This window comes from Anomaloglossus baeobatrachus, chromosome 6 (genome assembly GCF_048569485.1).
Source record: "Anomaloglossus baeobatrachus isolate aAnoBae1 chromosome 6, aAnoBae1.hap1, whole genome shotgun sequence".
NCBI classification, from domain to species: domain Eukaryota; kingdom Metazoa; phylum Chordata; class Amphibia; order Anura; family Aromobatidae; genus Anomaloglossus; species Anomaloglossus baeobatrachus.
In genome coordinates, this window is record NC_134358.1 from 466,350,277 (window position 1) to 466,371,533 (window position 21,257).

The 21,257-nt window shown below is 42.2% G+C and overlaps 1 protein-coding gene across 1 annotated transcript in view; it reads left to right on the forward strand.

Moving 5' to 3' along the window:
- Nucleotides 1–21,257, forward strand: part of RFTN1 (raftlin, lipid raft linker 1) — a 562,445-nt gene that overhangs the window by 524,962 nt on the left and 16,226 nt on the right. The window contains exon 9 of the mRNA XM_075315305.1: nt 13,817–13,898. Within this exon, the coding sequence (XP_075171420.1) occupies nt 13,817–13,898 (82 nt within the window). The remainder of the gene's footprint in view (nt 1–13,816; nt 13,899–21,257) is intronic.

A 21,257-nucleotide genomic window follows, 5' to 3' on the forward strand; every position in this document is an offset into this window, starting at 1 on the left:
ATTATAGCCTATACGTTCGAGTTCGGTTCGTCGAACGTTCGACGAACCGAACTCGAACGGGACCCCCGTTCGGCGAACCGGCCTCGAGCCGAACCGGGACCGGTTCGCTCATCTCTACTAGACATCCATAACAATTCAGCTAACATAAGAGAAGAATATTGTCCTCGCTTACTATCACGAGGCTTTTATTGTAAAACGGCAGCTTTTGCTTTAGCCCACTGGGTACAAATAATGAAGGAAAATCCAGCATGAAATTAGAAAGGTCTAAAATTATTAAGGAAAGTAATTGAAACTCACATTTAACCATTTTACAATCAGAAAGAATAAGCAGTGAATTGGGATTTTACCTTTTCTGAAAAATGCTGTTACTTCTTCCGTTATGCTCGGGATGTATTCATAGCACTGGCAACTTTGAATCGCTGAATGAGAATTGAAAAAGTAATTTTACAAGAGATACAAATTCATGAACACAGATTTTTTTTAGGCTTTATTCTAATGAATATTTGTTCAATCCTTAATACAAGATATTAGTTATAATGGGGTTTATGAGATTAGAAAAAAATCAGTCCACCAAACAGCGCCATCCTGTCTACAGGCTGTGCCTTATTCATTTGACTGATAGTGAGCGGCAATGTAGACAGCCCATAGTCAGGAGTGGTTTTGTTTCTGTCCTTTTTACTTACACTAATGAGCAAAAGAGTAACAATGTTTTGAACGTTTGACTTTCAGGCTCCATATCTTACCATCCACTACAGCTTTGAGAGTGATACTACCATCATTTTATAGACAATCATCTTGACTATATCATACATAAATTTTACTAGCAACTATTTAGCATATGATTAGATATGCAAATTCTTGTCATGTCACTGCATTGTTACTGTTTTGCTCCTAAAAATTTAAATTTAAATTTCTATTATCTTGTTTGTATTTTGTAAATCCACTTATGGCTTTCATGATTGCCTCAATACTTCTGTGCTTGCGCTCGATCAGATTCAAGGATGTCTCACCCATAATCTGATCCCAGGTCCCTTCTACACGGTCTCAATGTTGGTGCATACTAGTTGATGTATATGTCAAAATTGGTGAAGAAATGGTTCAATCAAAATTATTTAAATGTCTTTAATTGAGCCCCACAGTTCCCAGACCTCAACCCAATTGAATCCTTGTGGGTAGAGTTGAAGAAAAAGCTGTCTACATACCCCAGTGAGTCGATCATCATGCACCAACATTGGGAACGTGGTGTAGAAGAGACCTAGAATCAGATTTTGGTTGAGACATGCTTGAATCTGATCAGGAGCATGTCCAGAAGAATTCATGAAAGCCAGAGATGAATTTAGAAAATACTAACAAGGTTATTAAAATTAAAATGAACCGAACAGTAACAATGCAGTGCACTGGCAGATATACACAGAAGTAGGTCCCTGTACAAGAACAATATATGGGCCCTTTGTAGTCCAATAGCCTATCAAAATGCACAACCCCATCTGTTTTGGAGGTAGACGTGGGCCCCCTGACATCTTGGGTTGCACCAATGATATGTCTGCCCCTGATGCAGTGACATGACAAGAATCTACATAACTAATTATATATTAAGTAGTGGCAAAACCAATTTATGTATGGTTTTCTATAAAATGAAGGTAGTCTCACATTCAAAGCTGTAGTAGTCGGTAAGATATGGAGCCTGAAAGTCAAAAGTTCAAAACATTGTTACACTTTTGCTCATCAGTGTATATCACTCAACCCCTTTAATATAAACATGTGTCACACACCATGGACCATGTTGTCTGCTGCATTTAGTAAGTTAAAAAAAGAGTTTCCAAAAATGTACTCAAATAAAGGGAAGTTTAAAAGAATGTAGACGGTGAACATTGGAATACGAATACACATTACCGCAAAGATAACGTGATTTTTGCTTTAACAAATATGAGTTAATATGCAAATAAAGGTGGCCAAATTTACTTGTGCCCAGGTACCACGTCAAGGTGTAAGGCTGGCTGTGCACACTACGACATCGCAGGTGCGATGTCGGTGGGGTCAAATCGAAAGTGACGCGCATCCGGCGTCGCAATCAATATCGTAGTGTGCAAATCCTTTTTGATATGATTAACGAGCGCAAAAGCGTCGTTATCGTATCATCGGTGTAGTGTCCGACATTTCCATAATGCCGCTGCAGCGACAGGTACGATGTAGTTCCTCGTTCCTGCGGCAGCACACATCGCTGTATATGAAGCCGCAGGAGCGAGGAACATCACCTTACCTGCGTCCCGGCTGCAATGAGAAGGCAGAAGGTGGACGGGATGTTTACATCACGCTCATCTCCGCCCCTCCGCTCCTATTGGCCGCCTGCCGTGTGACGTTGCTGTGACGCCGCACGACCCGCCACCTTAATAAGGAGGCGGGTCGCCGGCCAGAGCGACGTCGCGGGTCAGGTGAGTGCATGTGAAGCTGCCGTAGCGATAATATTCACTACGGCAGCTATCACAAGATATCGCTGCTGCGACGGGGGCGGGGACTATCACGCTCAACATCGCAGCATCGGCTTGCGATGTCGCAGCGTGCAAAGTACCCCTAACTCTTATCTGAGTCCTACTCTGATTGCTATGCCTCTCTTGTGTAAACTGAACCTTTATATGGGCTAGAATAGAACCTGCAAAAGGAAAATTAAAAACACCTGAAATAACTGGGAGGAGTGCGCAGACAATGGACATGACGCAATAATACAAACTAGAAAAATTGCCGGCACTTCCTAATCTCATAGTCTGAACTGGTACATACTGAACATGACATACAATATCCAAAATAGCAGTTGCACTGAAGTAAAGGGAAGGAGAAAAAACAAGAATGTAGATGGTGAACATTGGAATATGAATACACATTACTGCCAAGAAAACATTTTATTTTTTTTTAAAATATGAGTTCTATTCTAGCCAATATAAAAGTTCAGTTTGGACAAGAGTGGCAAAGCAATTAGAGTAGGACCCAGATGAGAGTTACACCTTGACGTGGTATCTGGGCAGAAGTAAATATGGCCACCTTTATTTGCTAAGTAACTCATATTTTTCATGTTTCTTGGCAGTAATGCGTATTTATATTCCAATGTTCACCATCTACATTCTTGTTTTTTCTCCTTCCCTTTACTTGAGTGCAACTGCTATTTTGGATATTGTATGTCATGTTCAGTATGTACCAGTTCAGACTATGAGATTAGGAAGTGTCGGCAATTTTTCTAGTTAAAAAAGAGAGTTTGTGATGACAGGGTACACTCAATTTACCACTGTTTCCTGTTGTGGTATAATGTGGTGCACTCCGATTAGTCCAGAAAACAAGGAAGCCAGTGATGGAGTAGAAAGCAATACATTTAGCTGTTGTAAGTTTACATACGTACATCTAGATGAATGATGATTGCACACAGGCTCAGTTCCTATTCAGCAATCACAATTATGTTCCAGGGTAGTCATATTGTTATACATCAGATGCTGTGATTTCTTAGCTTCACTTTCTGCTGGTAAGCACAATCCTAACCACAGGTGAGGGAGTAGCAATAGCTCATACATATATACAGTGTGTCCACCCATATCCTGTCCACCGCCATTAACTTGAGAATCGCGGCAGCTATAGGCTTAGAAGTGGTGTCTAGGTATAGTAAAGTAGCCATGCGCTATGCAGTGAAACCATCTATAGCGCCACGTGGTGGAAAACAACGGAGTTAGCATTTTTATCTCGAAAACTGAACGAGATAGAGAAAAAAAGTGAATTACAAAGTTGTAGGGCATCATCAATTCAATACGAATCGACACCTTGCATACAGAAATGTTATGATTAGAACGTGTAAAACACAAGGCTGCGGATGTGAAGCGATACCTCATAGAGGCCTTCCTACAAGTCATTGGGTATGGTGGCTGCGTGGTGTGGCCTCCACGCTCACCCGACCTGACCCCATTTGACTTTTTTCTGCGAGGTCACATCAAACAGCAGGTGTATGCGACCCCTCCGCCAATATTGCAGGACGTACAACGACGTATCACAGATGCTTGTGCAAACGTGTCACCTACCATATTGCACAACGTGCAGCAAGATACAGTATGCTGTCCAGAGTCCAGATGTGCATTGCAGCTGACGGTGGCCACTTTGAGCATCAAAGTTAAATGAGCGCCATATGCGTGACCAGCATTCAGTGTTTTGGGGGGGTCATGGGTTTCATATCATAGCATTTCTGTATGCAAGGTGTCGATTCGTATTGAATTGATGATGCCCTACAATTTTTTTTATTCACTTTTTTTCTCTATCTCATTCAATTTTCGAGATAAAAATGCTAACTCTGTTGTTTTCCACCAGGTGGCGCAATAGGTGGTTTCATTGCGTAACGCATGGCTACTTTACTATACCTAGACTTCTATTCCTATAGCTGCCGCCGTTTTCAAGTTAATGGCGGTGGACAGGATATGGGTGGACACACTGTATATGTATGAGCTATTGCTGCTCCCTCACTTTCCCCCTCAGCTTCTCCAGATCGACTCACACAGAAAATGTCTCCTCTTCTTCCATGCTAAGGCCAGAGACTAGGTCATGTGGTTCTACCAGGTAATCTGTATGCCACATATGGAAAGCAGGGCTGCCTCATTAAACCTTAACTAATTTTATATTTGGAAATTGCTTACAAAACAATTGCATTACGTGATATGTAAATAAGCGGTTAAAGGCTACTTTCACACATCCGTTTTTCGCAGTCAGGCACAATGCGGCTTGTGCCTGATGCAAAAGATCCGTTGCAGATTGTGTAAAAACTGATGCAACGTATCTAGCAAAAAACTGATCCGTTTTTGTTTTTTTTTCATGCTAAAGCGAGAGAGAGACCATTGTCACCGCACACCGCGACACTGCCGCCCCCATCATCACCGCACACATCGGCACTACCGCCCCCATCATCACCGCACACACCGGCACTACCACCCCTATTATCACCGCACACACACAGGCACTACCGCCCCCATCATCACCGCACACACGCAGGCACTACCGCCCCTATTATCACCGCACACACCGGCACTACCGCCCCCATCATCACTGCACACACACAGGCGCTACTAACCCTATTATCATCATCGCACACACAGGCACTACCGACCCCATCATCACCGCACACACACAGGCACTACCACCCCCATCATCACCGCACACACAGGTACTACCGCCCCCATCATTACCGCACACACACCGGCACTACCTGAGTGACGTCACCGCTGACAGCACAACTCACTTCAGTTTCTGTGTGGAGCTCACAGAGAGCGGTCATGGTCTGTGGCCGCTCGCTATCAGCTTCTGATGTAGCAGAGCTGAAAGCGTCGTGGGACCTCTCGTGGATTACGTCGGACCTGGAGGGGTATTTGGGGATTTTAATAAAGTGGTGAAGGAGGGTGTTTTTTGTCTTTTATTTCAAATGAAAGATTTTTCGTTGTTTGTGTTTATTTACTTTCACTACAGATTAATCTGATGCTAGCGATGTCGCAACGTGTAAAGTACCCCTAACACTATCTCTGATTTTTTTGCTGCAGCAATGATGTCACATTGACAGCCCTGCAATCACTACATTGACAGAGCCGCTGAAGTCAGTGATTTGCTGCAGCATTGCCAATGGGACATCACCGCAGCAGCATATACATAAGCACCAGACTGGCATCGGAGACATAGTGCTGGACCCAAGGAGGAAAAATAGATAAGTAAGGCAGGATGATTTGGGTTTTTATTTTACAACTAATTGAGCCAGCTGGAAAAAAGTTTTCTGAAAGGGGACAACCCCTTTAAATGTTCACTGCTATCATTGTTATTAATTCTATTGTGTGTAGTTATTTTGTATACAGCTAATATCTTGCATGACAATGTCAGAGTAATTATGAAAGATAATGGAACTGAGATAATTTATGCATATTATCAATTTGTGCTGTATGAATTTTACTGACTAAATTAATAAAGATAGAGATTCTATGCACAATTGTATAACATCAATAGAATAATACAGCACTTGCAGTATAATATAAATATGTAAGTGCAACCAATGATTGACAGTGTGTGTGTATATATGTATATATTGTGTGTGTGTGTGTGTGTGTGTGTATATATATATATATATATATATATATATATATATATATATATATATATATATATACTGTATTTATACAGCTCTGGAAAAAATGAAGAGACCATTGCAAAATTTTCAGTTTTCTGATTTTTCTCTTCATAGGTATATTTTTGAGCGAAATGGAAATTGTTTTTTTATTCTATAAACTACTGACAACATACATGTCTCCGAAATTCCAAGCAATAAATTTTGTATCTATTTTCTGAAAATGAGAAATTGTCAAAATAACAAAAAAATGCATTGCTTTCAGACCTCAAAAAATGCAAACCTGAACCCCATTGAAAACCTCTGGAATGTAATCAGGAAGAAGATGGATAGTCACAAGCCATCAAACAAAGAAGAACTGCTTACATGTTTGCACCAGGAGTGGCATAAGGTCACCCAAAAGCAGTGTGAAAGACTGGTGGAAAACATGGCAAGATGCATGAAAGCTGTGATTAAAAATCATCATTATTCTCAAAATATTGATTTCTGAACGGTTCCTGCGTTAAAACATTAGTATTGTTGTTTCTAAATGTTTATAAACTTGTTTTCTTTGCATTAAGTGAGGTCTGAAAGCAATGCATATTTTTGTTATTTTGACCCATTTCTCATCTTCATAAAATAAACACAAAAATGTATTGCTTTGAAATTCGGAGACGTTGTCAGTAGATTATAGAATAAAAGAACAATTTACATTTACGCAAAAATATACCTATAAAGAGAAAAATCTGAAAAACTGACAATTTTGCAGTGGTCTCTTAATTTTTGTCAGAGCTGTGTATGTGTAAATATAGTACAGACCAAAAGTTTGGACACACCTTCTCATTCAAAGAGTTTTCTTTATTTTCATGACTCTCAAAATTGTAGATTCACATTGAAGGCATCAAAACTATGAATTAAAACATGTGTAATGGCATACTTAACAAAAAAGTGTGACAACTGAAAATATGTCTTATATTCTAGGTTCTTCAAAGTAGCCACCTTTTGCTTTGATTATTGCTTTGCACACTCTTGGCATTCTCTTGATAAGCTTCAAGAAGTAGTCACCGGAAATGGTCTTCCAACAGTCTTGAAGGAGTTCCCAGAGATGCTTCGCACTTGTTGGCCCTTTTGCCTTCACTCTGCGGTCTAGCTCACCCCAAACCATCTCGATTGCGTTCAGGTCTGGTGATTGTGGAGGCCAGGTCATCTGGCGTAGCACCCCATCACTCTCCTTCTTAGTCAAATAGCGTGGAGGTGTGTTTGGAGTCATTGTCCTGTTGAAAAATAAATGATGGTCCAACTAAACGCAAACCGGATGGAATAGCATGCCGCTACAAGATGCAGTGGTAGCCATGCTGGTTCAGTACGCCTTCAATTTTGAATAAATCCCCAGCAGTGTCACCAGCAAAGCACCCCCACACCATCACACCTCCTCCTCCATGCTTCATGGTGGGAAGCAGTATGTAGAGTCCATCTGTTCACCTTTACTGCGTCGCACAAAGACACGGTGGTTGAATCCAAAGATCTCAAATTTGGACTCATCAGACCAAAGCACAGATTTCCACTGGTCTAATGTCCATTCCTTGTGTTCTTTAGCCCAAACAAGTCTCTTCTGCTTGTTGTCTTGTCCTTAGCAGTGGTTTCCTAGCAGCTATTTAACCATGAAGGGCTACTGCGCAAAGTCTCCTCTTAACAGTTGTTCTAGAGATGTGTCTGCTGCTAGAACTCTGTGTGGCTTTGACCTGGTCTCTAATCTGAGCTGCTGTTAACCTGCAATTTCTGAGGCTGGTGACTCGGATAAACTTATCCTCCGCAGCAGAGGTGACTCTTGGTCTTCCTTTCCTGTGGCGGTCCTCATGTGAGCCAGTTTCTTTGTAGCGTTTGATGTTTTTTGCCACTGCACTTGCGGACACTTTCAAAGTTTTCCCAATTTTTCGGACTGACTGACCTTCATTTCTTAAAGTAATGATGGCCACTCGTTTTTCCTTACTTAGAATTTGTATTATGGCAAGAAAAAAGCAGCTAACAGTCTATTTAGTAGGACTACCAGCTGTGTATCCACCAGACTTCTGCACAACACAACTGATGGTCCCAACCCCATTTATAAGGCAAGAAATCCCACTTATCAAACCTGACAGGGCACACCTGTGAAGTGAAAACCATTTCCGGTGACTACTTCTTGAAGCTGATCAAGAGAATGCCAAGAGTGTGAAAAGCAGTAATCAAAGCAAAAGGTGGCTACTTTGAAGAACCTAGAATATGAGACATATTTTCAGTTGTTTCACACTTTTTTTCTTAAGTATTTCATACCGCATGTGTTTAATTCATAGTTTTGATGACTTCAATGTGAATCTACAATTTTCAGAGTCATGAAAATAAAGATAACTTTAAAATGAGAAGGTGTGTCCAAACTTTTGGTCTGTACTATATATAAAAAAATAAATAAAAAATTACATAATCTACCAATGTTACATAGGTTGAAAAAAGACTTAGGTCCATCAGTTTCAACCTTTCTTCACCATTGATGTTAGGGGGTTGGGGGCAGCCGTACCTGCCTGATGTACCTGGCTAGCATACAAAAATATGGCGAAGCCCACATAATTTTTTCAGGGGCCAAAAAACTTCTGCATACAGTCCTGGATGGAGTATGCTGAGCCTTGTAGTTCTGCAGCTGCTGTCTGTCTGTATGGAGAAGAGCAGACAGCAGCTGCAGAACTACAAGGCTCAGCATACTCCATCCAGGACTGTATGCAGAAGTTTTTTGCCCACCAAAAAAATGACGTGGGCTTCGCCATATTTTTGTATGCTAGCCAGGTACAGCAGGCAGCCACGGGCTGCCTCCAACCCCTAGTTGCCTATTTGTACCCGGCTGGGAACCAAAAATATAGGGAAGCCCTTTTTTTTTAATTATTTCACTTATTTCATGAAATAATAAAAAAAAAACCGACGTGAGCTTCGCTCCATTTTTGTGTCCAGCCGGGTACAACTAGGCAGCTGGGGATTGGAATCCGCAGCACAGGTTAGCCCGAGGTTTCTGGGCGCCTCTGCTGCGAATTGCAGTCCGCAGCCGCCCCAGAAAAGGGCGCTTTCATAGAAGCGCCATCATCTGGCGCTGTATCCAACTCTTCCAACAGCCCTGAAGCCGGGTGGCTTGTTGGGTAATCATGAGTTAATACTGGCTTTATTTTACTAGCTAGTATTAAGCCAGAGATTCTTAATGTCAGGCACGTTTGACCCAGCCATTAAGAATCTCCAATAAAGGGTTAAAAAAAAGACACCACACAGAGAAAAAATACTTTAGTAGAAATAAATACACAGACACATTAGAGACTCCATCTTTATTACCCCCTGTCAGCCTGCCACGATCCATGGTCTTCTGTCTTTCTCGTTCAACAAATGCAGCTCTGCTCCATCACTGCTGAATGGGGGAAGACGCTGCTTCCCGTGCAGAAATCACTCCGTGATGGCTGCACGGAAAGCAGCTTGCAGCCTTCACGGAGTGAGAGATCAGTGCTGCTGGCGGTGACAGACGCGTTACCATAGCAACAGGGCTCCGATCATGTGATTCCCGGAGCCGCGGTTAGCAGTGACGTCACCGCTAACTGCGTTGCTATGGCAACGGTGATCTCCGTTAATGACCGGCTGTGTCAGCCGGTCCCTAACGGAACGGGGAGTCGACCGTGTGCTACAGCATGTCGCCGGTACACGGCGATACACAAATGTGCACCGTGTACCGGAGAGATGCACTCGCAGGTCCTACATAGTCATGTGACCAGTCTGTAGCCAATGAGATAATAGCCACGTGACTGGTCACATGGCTATTTTGACGTCACGATAGGTCCTGCATCACTGCTGGCAGTGCCGGTCACCGGGAGGATTCAGCGATCATCGGATGGAATAGCGGCAGGAGACAGAGTGCAGGAGGGATCACGGGGACCGGTAAGTGTTATGGCAATGTTTATTAACTGTATGTGTACATTTATAATGCATTTTTATGTGTTTGTGATTGCCTCCCATTATAGCCTATTGGGTCGAGTTCGGTTCGTCGAACGTTTGACGAACCAAACTCGAACGGGACCTCCGTTCGGCGAACCGAGCTCGAGCCGAACCGCGACCGGTTCGCTCATCTGTAGTCCTTAGTGTTGTCTTTGGAAGGAATAAGTCATGTGTCAGTCTTTTATATTGACCACACATGTATTTATACATATAAGGCCCCTTTCACACGTCAGTGATTCTGGGACGGTTGTGCTTTTTTTAAAACGTACCAGAATCACTGACATACGCAGACCCATTATAATGAATGGGTCTGCTCACACATCAGTGATTTTTCACTGCACGTGTCTCCGTGCAGCGTACCCGCGTGTCCGTGATTGCCGCACGGAGACATGTCCATTTTTTTCTGGCATCACTGATGTTCCACGGACCACGCAGTGGTGTGGTCCGTGAAACACGTGCCAGAAAAAAACGTGCTTTTAAAATAAAAATCATTTTTACTCACCCGGCGTCCAGCGATGTCCTCTGCAGCCCGTTCTCCCTGCTGCTTCTGAGCCGGCTCATTACTGTCGCGCATATTCATTATGCGCGACACAGCCGACCCGGAAGCAGCTGCTGCGGGGGTCAGCGCCGGCCGGATGCTGCACCGCGGGAGCGATCAGCACCATGGACAGCGGGAGCGCGCACAGGTGAGTTGTTTTCTAAGTGCAATCACGGGCCACGGAGAACGGAGCCCGGATTGCACTTAGACAACCCACGTGTACCGTGAATCACGGCACACGCAGGGACATGTGCGTGTTTTACACGCCAGTGAAAAACGTCACTGTTTTTCACTGACGTGTGAAACGGGCCTAAATGAGATCTCCTCTGAGGCATCTTTTATGTAAGCTAAACAAATCCAACTTTTCCAATCTCTCATCATATGTGAGGCCTTCCATTCCTTGTAGTAGTCTAGTTACCCGCCTTTGAACAGATTTTAACCTCTGAATATCCTGTTTAAAATGTGGAACCTAAAAACGGATCCCATATTCTAGATGTGGCCTTACAAGTGATTTATAGAGGGGTAACAATACATTTGGATCACGGTATCTAATTTTTCTTTTTATACACCCTAAAATCTGGTTTGCTTTTGCAGCTGCTGATTGACATTGAGTGCTGCTGCTCAGTTTACTTGTAACCACAATCCCAAAGTCTTTCTCCTGCTCGGTAGCCCCGAGTTTACTTTCACTTAATGTATATTCAGCAATAGATTACTCTGTCCTAGGTGCATTACTCCACATTTATCAACATAAAATCTCATTTGCCAAGTGTCTGCCAATTCTGACATCTTATCCAAATTGTTTTGTAATATTGTACTATCAAGGTCAGTTTTTAATATCCTACATAGTTTGGTGTCATCACAAAGACTGACACTTTACTATCAATCCTATACACAAGTTCATTAATAAAGAGATTAAAAAAAAAAATCAGTCCTAGAACAGATCCCTGCGGCTCCCCACTGCTGGCTATATCCTATTTAGAGACTATACCATTAAGGCTAAGTTCACACACTGCGTTTTTTTGACGCTGCGTTTTTGTGGGTTTTTGGCCGCTAAAAACGCACCCGTGTCAAAAAACGCGTCAAAAAACGCATGCATTTTTACCGCGATTTGGTGCGTTTTTGGCTGCATTTTGCTGCGTTTTTGATCTCTGCGTTTTTCTGCGGTTTTCCAATGCATTGCATGGGGGGCAAACACAGAAAAACGCAGGAAAGAATTGACATGTCCATTTTTTTTTTTAAGCTCAAAAACGCAGCTTAAAAAAACAGTTGTATGCGGACAGCAAAAATGAAAACTCATAGACTTTGCTGGGGAAGCAAAGTCATGCAGTTTTGAGGCCAAAAACGCACCCGAAAAACACGCAAAAACGCCGCGAAAAACGCACTGTGCGCACATAGCCTTATAATGACGCTGTGTTTGCTATCTTTTAGCCAATTCCTTATCAGTTGCATGTAGTTTCCCCTAGTCATTCTTTCTGGAGCTTCAGCATAAGGCTATGTGGCACTATATCACATGCCTTTGTAAAGTCCAGATAAATCACATCAGCTGCATTACAAATATACAGATTTGCACTTACCTCCTCGTAGAAATCCCAAAATGTTGGTCAGACATGACTGATCCTTCAGGAATCCAAACTGGTTATCAGTTATTATATTATTCTTTGCAATATATTTTTACATGCCATCACTTAAATGCCCTCAATAACTTTGCACTGTACTAATGTCAGACTTACTGGATGGAAGTTGATCCACCCTATTATCTTTCTTAAATATCGGTACCACGTCAGCAATCCTCCAATCCTGAGGCACCAACCCTGTTACAAGCGAGTCTAAGAAGATGAGATACAGCGGTCTGTCAATTACTTAGCTAAATTTCCTCAATATTCATGGATGAATGCTATCTGGCCTGGGAGATTTATTAAGTTTTAATTTGTTCAGATGCAGCCATAAAGCGTATGTTAATGATGTACTATATATGTATATATATTTTAAACTTGGGAGTCTGTACATTTCTAATGACTTTACAGCCCTGAATATTTATTATTATTATTATTTATAGAGCACCATTAATTCCATGGCGCTGTACATGAGAAGGGGGTTACATACAAAATACATACACAAGTTACAGTAGACAGACTAGTACAGAGGGAAGAGGGCCCTGCCCTTGCGGGCTTACATTCTATAGGATTATAGGGAGGAGACAGTAGGTAAGGTGTAGATTGGGCGGCAGCTCCGCACGGTGGTCGGGCGGCAGCTCCGCACGGTGGTCGGGCGGCAGCTCCGCACGGTGGTCGGGCGGCTGAATATAATATAATACCATTATATAGTATCCAAATAATATGCAGTATCCAAAGCATTCTCCCTTAAAAAGCCCACATAATATTGTTATAAAGTTCCTAAATATTTCCAAGACGCAACACTAATGAACATTGGGTAATTTTAGTTTGCTCCTGAGGCTCCCACCCTGCAGTAAATAAGACCTCTGCACACCTAGGCTCGCCAGCAATGGTTATGTACATATGGGGTGCATGATAATTGTACTAATAAATAATTATCGATGACAATGTACTAAAATCATACAGCAGCACTAATAGTAATAACGAGGTATATGATAATTAATATGACGTATTAGTAAGGTAATTGACAGATTCAAAAATGATGGTTTCTTTACCACAAGCAATTGATATTTACAGAGTATAATGATTGTATTCGCTCTGCTAGCTTGCATTGTGCTCCCTCCTTTAGACTGTAGACAAGTATGATGTGTTGGTTTGACGTGCGAGAGGTGATCTATAAATTACAATTTCAGAGTAGGAAATAAGATGGTACTTCTTCTGTCAAATTTCATTTATATATTTGAGTAATACTTGACATGGCAGTCAGAGGAATAGGTTATGCTTATTACGATTTTCTTCAAGGGTAACCTGTTACATAATGGCCTCCTGGCGTAGATAGCTAGGGATTCATACATCTGTGCACATATTTTGGAAATAAATTGTGTTCCACTTGTATCCTTGTGGAGGATTTTCTCAATCCCAATTGTCACCATTTCTGCATAGTACGAGTTTAATCTAAATGGAAATTCCGGACACATGGTTAATGGCAAACGGCAGGGTGACATTTGCATTGTGGTGACTGATAAAACATTTTATTCATTCACTAATCTGTTTTTTTTCCAGAGATGGCAATGTGACCACCAAGCAAATTGTGTTCATGCAGAGACCAACACTGCCCCATAAGACCAAGAAGAAGGAACCAAAGGTAACAGAAGTTCGTTTAGGACACCATGCTGTTTATATATGGAAAGCATTGCGAATATATAAACTTATACCATAGCATATTAATTACCACTTAATATTTTCATAGAACTATCTGCTATAGATTTAAGGGATATTAGGGTAGCCGTCACCCTCGGGCCTGGGTGTATAAGGATGTTTCTCTTCCACATACACCAATTTGAAGGCTTAACTAGGGGTTGAGCAGAGGATTGTCCAAACACATCTGACTGGGCCTCTAACCTAGGTAACCATGTTTACAACTACGCTAGGTCACTCTACTGGTAGTGGATAAAGGGAACGTACCTCAGCAGATGACCGTGCTGTTACTGAAAATAAATCTCTATACAAACACCTACACTGATATTACCGCCATACAGTGACCATACAGTGGTAGTCCAGTCCTGTAGAACTTATAAAAGATTACAGTACAGTTCTAGTTTGTGTCTGTTGGGTGGTGTGGCCTGGAGCATGGGCGTTGTGAGGCACCAGGTCATCTGCCTTGCTGGTGCACTGTTGCTGCAGTGGTAGTTGGCGCACAGCGCCGCACCTTTAAGGCTTCAAATAAGTTAGGGGCCCACTCAGAGTTTCGCCGTGACATGGCAGGGGGCTTCATACAGTCTGATCAGAATGTTAAACGAAGAACCTCATGTTCAGATGCATAAATTTATGCCATGTCTTTTTTTACATCTATGGTATAATACAGTTCTAGACTTACAGGTGACGTTCTTTTGATGGAGTTGTTCACTTTTCCCATCCTTTTCATCCCACACCCACAGGATGAATTCTTCCACCCACAATTTGTCTGCATACCTTACAACAAAGACACATTTGACTTCACACCGTTTCACTGCCCCATCCATCTCATCCAGTTGATACCCCAATACCAAGTTGGCTGCTGCAGTATTTGTCTCTATTACTGCACCTGCTGTGCCCCTTACATTATAAAATACCCACTTTGTTCCTTCTCTATGGTAAATTTGCCCCCTAGATATTTATCTCCTCTGTGAGTGAACTAGACAGTTATAGTGCCCACATTTTCCCACCTAGAAAATAATGTCCCCTTTGAAGGTTACAAATATTCTTACCACCCCTATAATCGTATACTTATAATGCCTCATTAAGGGCATATGAATATTCTACCTTGAGTCTCCCTAAAAAGTAATAATGTCTCCTGAGTGTCCCTTTAGCAAATAAAAATTCCCTGAGCATCCAACAAAAGTAATAATGTTTTCTGAATCCCCTCAATTATTGTAATAATATGCTAACACATATAAGTATAATGTCCACCATGTATCCCCCTACATACGGTCATAATGTGCCCTGTGTCCCCCCACATATAGTAGTGATATACCCTGTCTCCCCTCTAGAGCAATAATGTCCCATATTCCCCCCACATATACTAATAACACCCCACAAAAAAGTAATAGTGCACCATGAAATAAGAAAAATAAGAAATAAATTTTGTGTGTGTGTGTTGCCTGTTGCCTGTCCTTAGCAGTGGTTTCCTAGCAGCTATTTTACCATAAAGGCCTGCTGCACAAAGTCTCCTCTTAACAGTTGTTCTAGAGATGAGAAGGTGTGTCCAAACTTTTGATCTGTACTGTATGTATATATACATACACACACACACACACACACACACACACACACACACATGCACACACACCACAAACATTAGTACACCACAAACGTTAGTACACCACTCACATCTTTGTACATATTTTATTATATTTATATTTTATTATATCTTTTCATTGGACAACACTGTGGATATAACACTTTGATACAATGTAAAGTAGTCAGTGTACAGCTTGTATAACAGTGTAAATTTGGTGCTCTCTAAATAACAACAGACAGGCATTAATATCTAAACCGCTGGTAACAAAAGTGAGTGTACACCTAAGTAAAGGTTACTAAATTGTGCCCAAGTGTCAATATTTTGTGAAGCCACCATTATTTGCAAGCACTGCCTTAGGTCTCTTGGGCATGGAGTTCATTAGAGCTTCTCAGGTACTACTGGAATCCTCTTCCATCCTCCATGATGAAGTCATTTTTCTGGTGGATGTCGGAGACGTTGCGCTACTCCACCTTCCATTTGAGGAGGCCTTACAGATGCTCGGTAGGGTGTAGGTGTGGAGACATGCTTGGCCAATTCAGTACCTTTATCCTCAGTTTCTTTAGCAGGGCAGGAAGTTTATTTTGTCACAGTACATGTTGGCATTCATGGTTCCCTCACTGAACTGTAGCTCCCCACAGCTGGCAGCACACATGCAGCCCCAAACCATTACACTACCACCACTATGCTTGATTGTAGGCAAGGCACACTTTTATTTGTACTCCTCACCTGATTGTTGGAGGTGTACTTCAGTGCTGCCCCATGAAAATATATAATAAATATTTACAAAAATGTGAGGGGTGTAATCACTTTTGTGATATACTGTGTATATATATATATATATATATATATATATATATATATATATATATGTATATATTACATAGGTATATACACAATAAAAAGTCTACACATCCTTGTGAAAGCGCCAGGTTGTTGTCATGTAAGAAATCATAAGACATATGAAGAATACGGAATATTGCTTTCACATAGAGTACATAGTACACAATCTGTTCTTGAAAGAAATTCCTGCAGCTACTGTACTTTAATGATAAATCACAGAAAAAACGATCAAAGGGGAGTAACCCGAAAATATAATCACAGAAAAAATACTCCTAAATTTTTTCCGTTAAACTTACTTTAATGATCTACTTTAATGATGCTGTTGGCCTCTTGACGCCCACAGTATGATGTCCCAATGGCCCACCACACAATAAGATGACTCAACAGCCCACCATATAGTGTGATTTTCCCCCCATACAGTATGATGGCCCCACAGGTCTCCCACAATATAAGCTCCCCCCTTCAATATCATGCTCCCCACACATTATGATGTCCCCATAGCCTCCTTTCACAGCATAATGGCTCCAAAGTCCTCCTTATAAAGTATAATGGCCACACAGCCCTCCTTAAGCAGTATGCTGGCCAATAGAACCCCAGACTGTATGAATGCCCTTAAACCACCATGTAATATAATGGCACCTACAGCACCATCATATACATTTTGACAGCCCCACATCATCCACACAGTGTGATGGTCCACAGGCCTTTCCACATAATATTAATGACTCCCCAATCCCACTTACATGTAGCATAATGGCACCCACACCATTTTGATGTAGGTGCAGAGTAACAGGAGGCAAAAGCAGGTGCTGTGGCTAACAGTGTGGCCACTAATAAAGAAAATTAATATTTACTGCTCCCAACTCCCATAGTCCGACCCACCTATCAGCACTGAAGCCGTTGCTGAGAAGTGGGCGGGATTATGTGCTTGGGGAGTAGTGAATATTCATTCTCTTTAATAGCGGGCACATGTTATCACCCGACTGCCGGCTTCCTGTAGCAGCTGAGTGATCACATGTGTCTGCAATTAAAGAGAATGAATGATCACTGCTCCCCACACCCATAATCCTGGGTATGAGGGAACAGTGACTATTCATCTTGTTTAATAGTGGGCACATGTGATCACCCAGCTACCGGCTTCCTGCTGTGAATATTCCACCAGTTGACTTCCGCATGTAACAGGAAGTGCATGACAATGACATCATGCACTGCGCCACTGACACGCTAAAGTCACTTCCTGGCATCAGAAGAGGACACCGTGCACCAGGGGAGCAGAGGGTGGGTGAGTATAATTGTTTATTTTTTATCTGTGTGTCATGATGGGTAACATATATACCAGGATGAGGGACAGATATACCAGGATGTAGGTCACATATACAGTACCAGGATTAGAATCCGATATACCAGGCTGAGGGACATAAATACCAGAATGAGCCTAGGATAGGGATCATATATACCAGGACTGGAACAGAATGAGGGTCGTATAATATACCAGGATGTAGAAAGTAAACAAGAGAACACCCTGTTAAAATACCTTGTGGTCTAGTGGGATAAGAATTATGGGCAAAGTGGCCACTCACCTCTTGGGGTTGTGTACCCCTGCAGAATCCCAGTTCTGGCTTGTTAATGAAGGTGTTGTTGCTGGAGGGATACGGACACTGCTGGCATCCGTTGCCGCAGTCTGCAGAGTGCTTCCAGATACTGACACGTGACCGGGCTCCATCGGAAGTGCGTTACCGCAGGTCCTGGCGTGTCACTCCTAAGTTGCAGGGATACCGCAGGTCCTCCAGCCAAATAAGCAGGATTGAAGAACAATACCCGGAGCAGCTCCTGCATCCACATATATACCAGGATGGGTACATATATACCAAGATGAGCGCCATATGTACCAGGGTGGGAATCATACCATACCAGGAAGGGACAAGGATGTGGAACATATATACCAGTATGAGGGACATATACTGTACACCAGGATGGGGGACACGTATATTTGAAAGGGGCCCAGGATGGGGGACATTAGTACAGAATTGGAGGATATTACCCACTAACCATGTCAGCAGCAGGTCACCCCAATAACAGTGCATCATTGACACATATTTGGCTTCACATTTTTTCACTATTTTCTTCCTTTAAAACCTAGATATCTTATGGTTTGGTACAGCTTATAGTCCACAAAATATGGTATAATTATTATTTATTATCACTTCAGAATTATTAATCGAGCAGAATTAAGTAGGATGGCACCCCCCATATATTGTAGGAACCCACACACGGCCCCCTTATATACAGTATGAGCCCCCACACAGGCCCCACCTATAGTGTGAGTGCCCACATAGCCTCTATATATACAGTGTGAGCCCCCACAAAGCCTCTCTTTATACACTGTAAGCCCTCACATAACTCCCCCTATATACAGTATGAGCCCTCACAAAGCCTCCTATATACAGTATGATCCACCAGATAGCTTATTATAAAGAGTGTGAGGCCCCTTTATAGCCTCCCTATATACAGTAGGAGCCCTCACAAAACCTCCTATATACAAGGAATGAACATGATGTCCAGCAACAAAACATCCAAGGTAGTAAAAAAAAAAAAAAATTGAACAAGTTACAAACAGAGCATGACGGAAAATAACGATAAGATCATCAGGAATCATCAATGGATGATTCCAGGAAATGTTATCCATATTTTTTTTGTCATGCTCTGTTTTTAACTTGTTCAATAAATGTTTTGATTTTACTACCTTGGACGTTTGTTGCTGGACATCATGTTCATTTTTTGATTGTTGCTTCTACTTGTCACAAGCACTGGCCAATGATCCTCTTTCGTTTTTTTCATTACATAGTGAGCTGGACAATTTCTTTACCTCCTATATACAGTATGAGCCCCCATATAGCCCTCCTATATACAGTATGAGCCCTCATATAGCTCTCCTATATACAGTATGAGCCCCCATATAGCCCTCCTATATACAGTATGAGCCCTCATATAGCTCTCCTATATACAGTATGAGCCCCCATATAGCCCTCCTATATACAGTATGAGCCCCCATATAGCCCTCCTATATACAGTATGAGCCTTCATATAGCCCTCCTACAGTGCCTACAAGTAGTATTCAACCCCCTGCAGATTTAGCAGGTTTACACATTCGGAATTAACTTGGCATTGTGACATTTGGACTGTAGATCAGCCTGGAAGTGTGAAATGCACTGCAGCAAAAAAGAATGTTATTTCTTATTTTTTTTTATTTTTTTTTTAAATTGTGAAAAGTTTATTCAGAGGGTCATTTATTATTCAACCCCTCAAACCACCAGAATTCTGTTTGGTTCCCCTAAAGTATTAAGAAGTATTTCAGGCACAAAGAACAATGAGCTTCACATGTTTGGATTCATTATCTCTTTTTCCAGCCTTTTCTGACTAATTAAGACCCTCCCCAAACTTGTGAACAGCACTCATACTTGGTCAACATGGGAAAGACAAAGGAGCATTCCAAGGCCATCAGAGACAAGATCGTGGAGGGTCACAAGGCTGGCAAGGGGTACAAAACCCTTTCCAAGGAGTTGGGCCTACCTGTCTCCACTGTTGGGAGCATCATCTGGAAGTGGAAAGCTTATGGAACTACTGTTAGCCTTCCACGGCCTGGACAGCCTTTGAAAGTTTCCACCCGTGCCGAGGCCAGGCTTGTCCGAAGAGTCAAGGCTAACCCAAGGACAACAAGGAAGGAGCTCTGGGAAGATCTCATGGCAGTGGGGACATTGGTTTCAGTCAATACCATAAGTAACGTACTCCACCGCAATGGTCTCCGTTCCAGACGAGCCCGTAAGGTACCTTTACTTTCAAAGCGTCATGTCAAGGCTCGTCTACAGTTTGCTCATGATCACTTGGAGGACTCTGAGACAGACTGGTTCAAGGTTCTCTGGTCTGATGAGACCAAGATCGAGATCTTTGGTGCCAACCACACACGTGACGTTTGGAGACTGGATGGCACTGCATACGTCCCCAAGAATACCATCCCTACAGTCAAGCATGGGTGGTGGCAGCATCATGCTGTGGGGCTGTTTCTCAGCCAAGGGGCCTTGCCATCTGGTCCGCATCCATGGGAAGATGGATAGCACGGCCTACCTGGAGATTTTGGCCAAGAACCTCCGCTCCTTCATCAAGGATCTTAAGATGGGTCGTCATTTCATCTTCCAACAAGACAACGACCCAAAGCACACAGCCAAGAAAACCAAGGCCTGGTTCAAGAGGGAAAAAATCAAGGTGTTGCAGTGGCCTAGTCAGTCTCCTGACCTTAACCCAATTGAAAACTTGTGGAAGGAGCTCAAGATTAAAGTCCACATGAGACACCCAAAGAACCTAGATAACTTGGAGAAGATCTGCATGGAGGAGTGGGCCAAGATAACTCCAGAGACCTGTGCCGGCTTGATCAGGTCTTATAAAAGACGATTATTAGCTGTAATTGCAAACAAGGTTTATTCCACAAAATATTAAACCTAGGGGTTGAATAATAATTGACCCACACTTTTATGTTGAAAATTTATTAAAATTTAACTGAGCAACATAACTTGTTGGTTTGTAAGATTTATGCATCTGTTAATAAATCCTGCTCTTGTTTGAAGTTTGCAGGCTCTAACTTATTTGCATCTTATCAAACCTGCTAAATCTGCAGGGGGTTGAATACTACTTGTAGGCACTGTATATACAGTATGAGCCCCCATATAGCCCTACTATATACAGTATGAGCCCCCATATAGCCCTCCTATATACAGTAGGAGCCCCCACATAGACTTTTTATATAAATGCAAACATCCCATACACACATGAAAAAAACACAAACACATACTCACCTTGCTCCCGATTCCCCAGCATTCTGCTCCTGTCTCC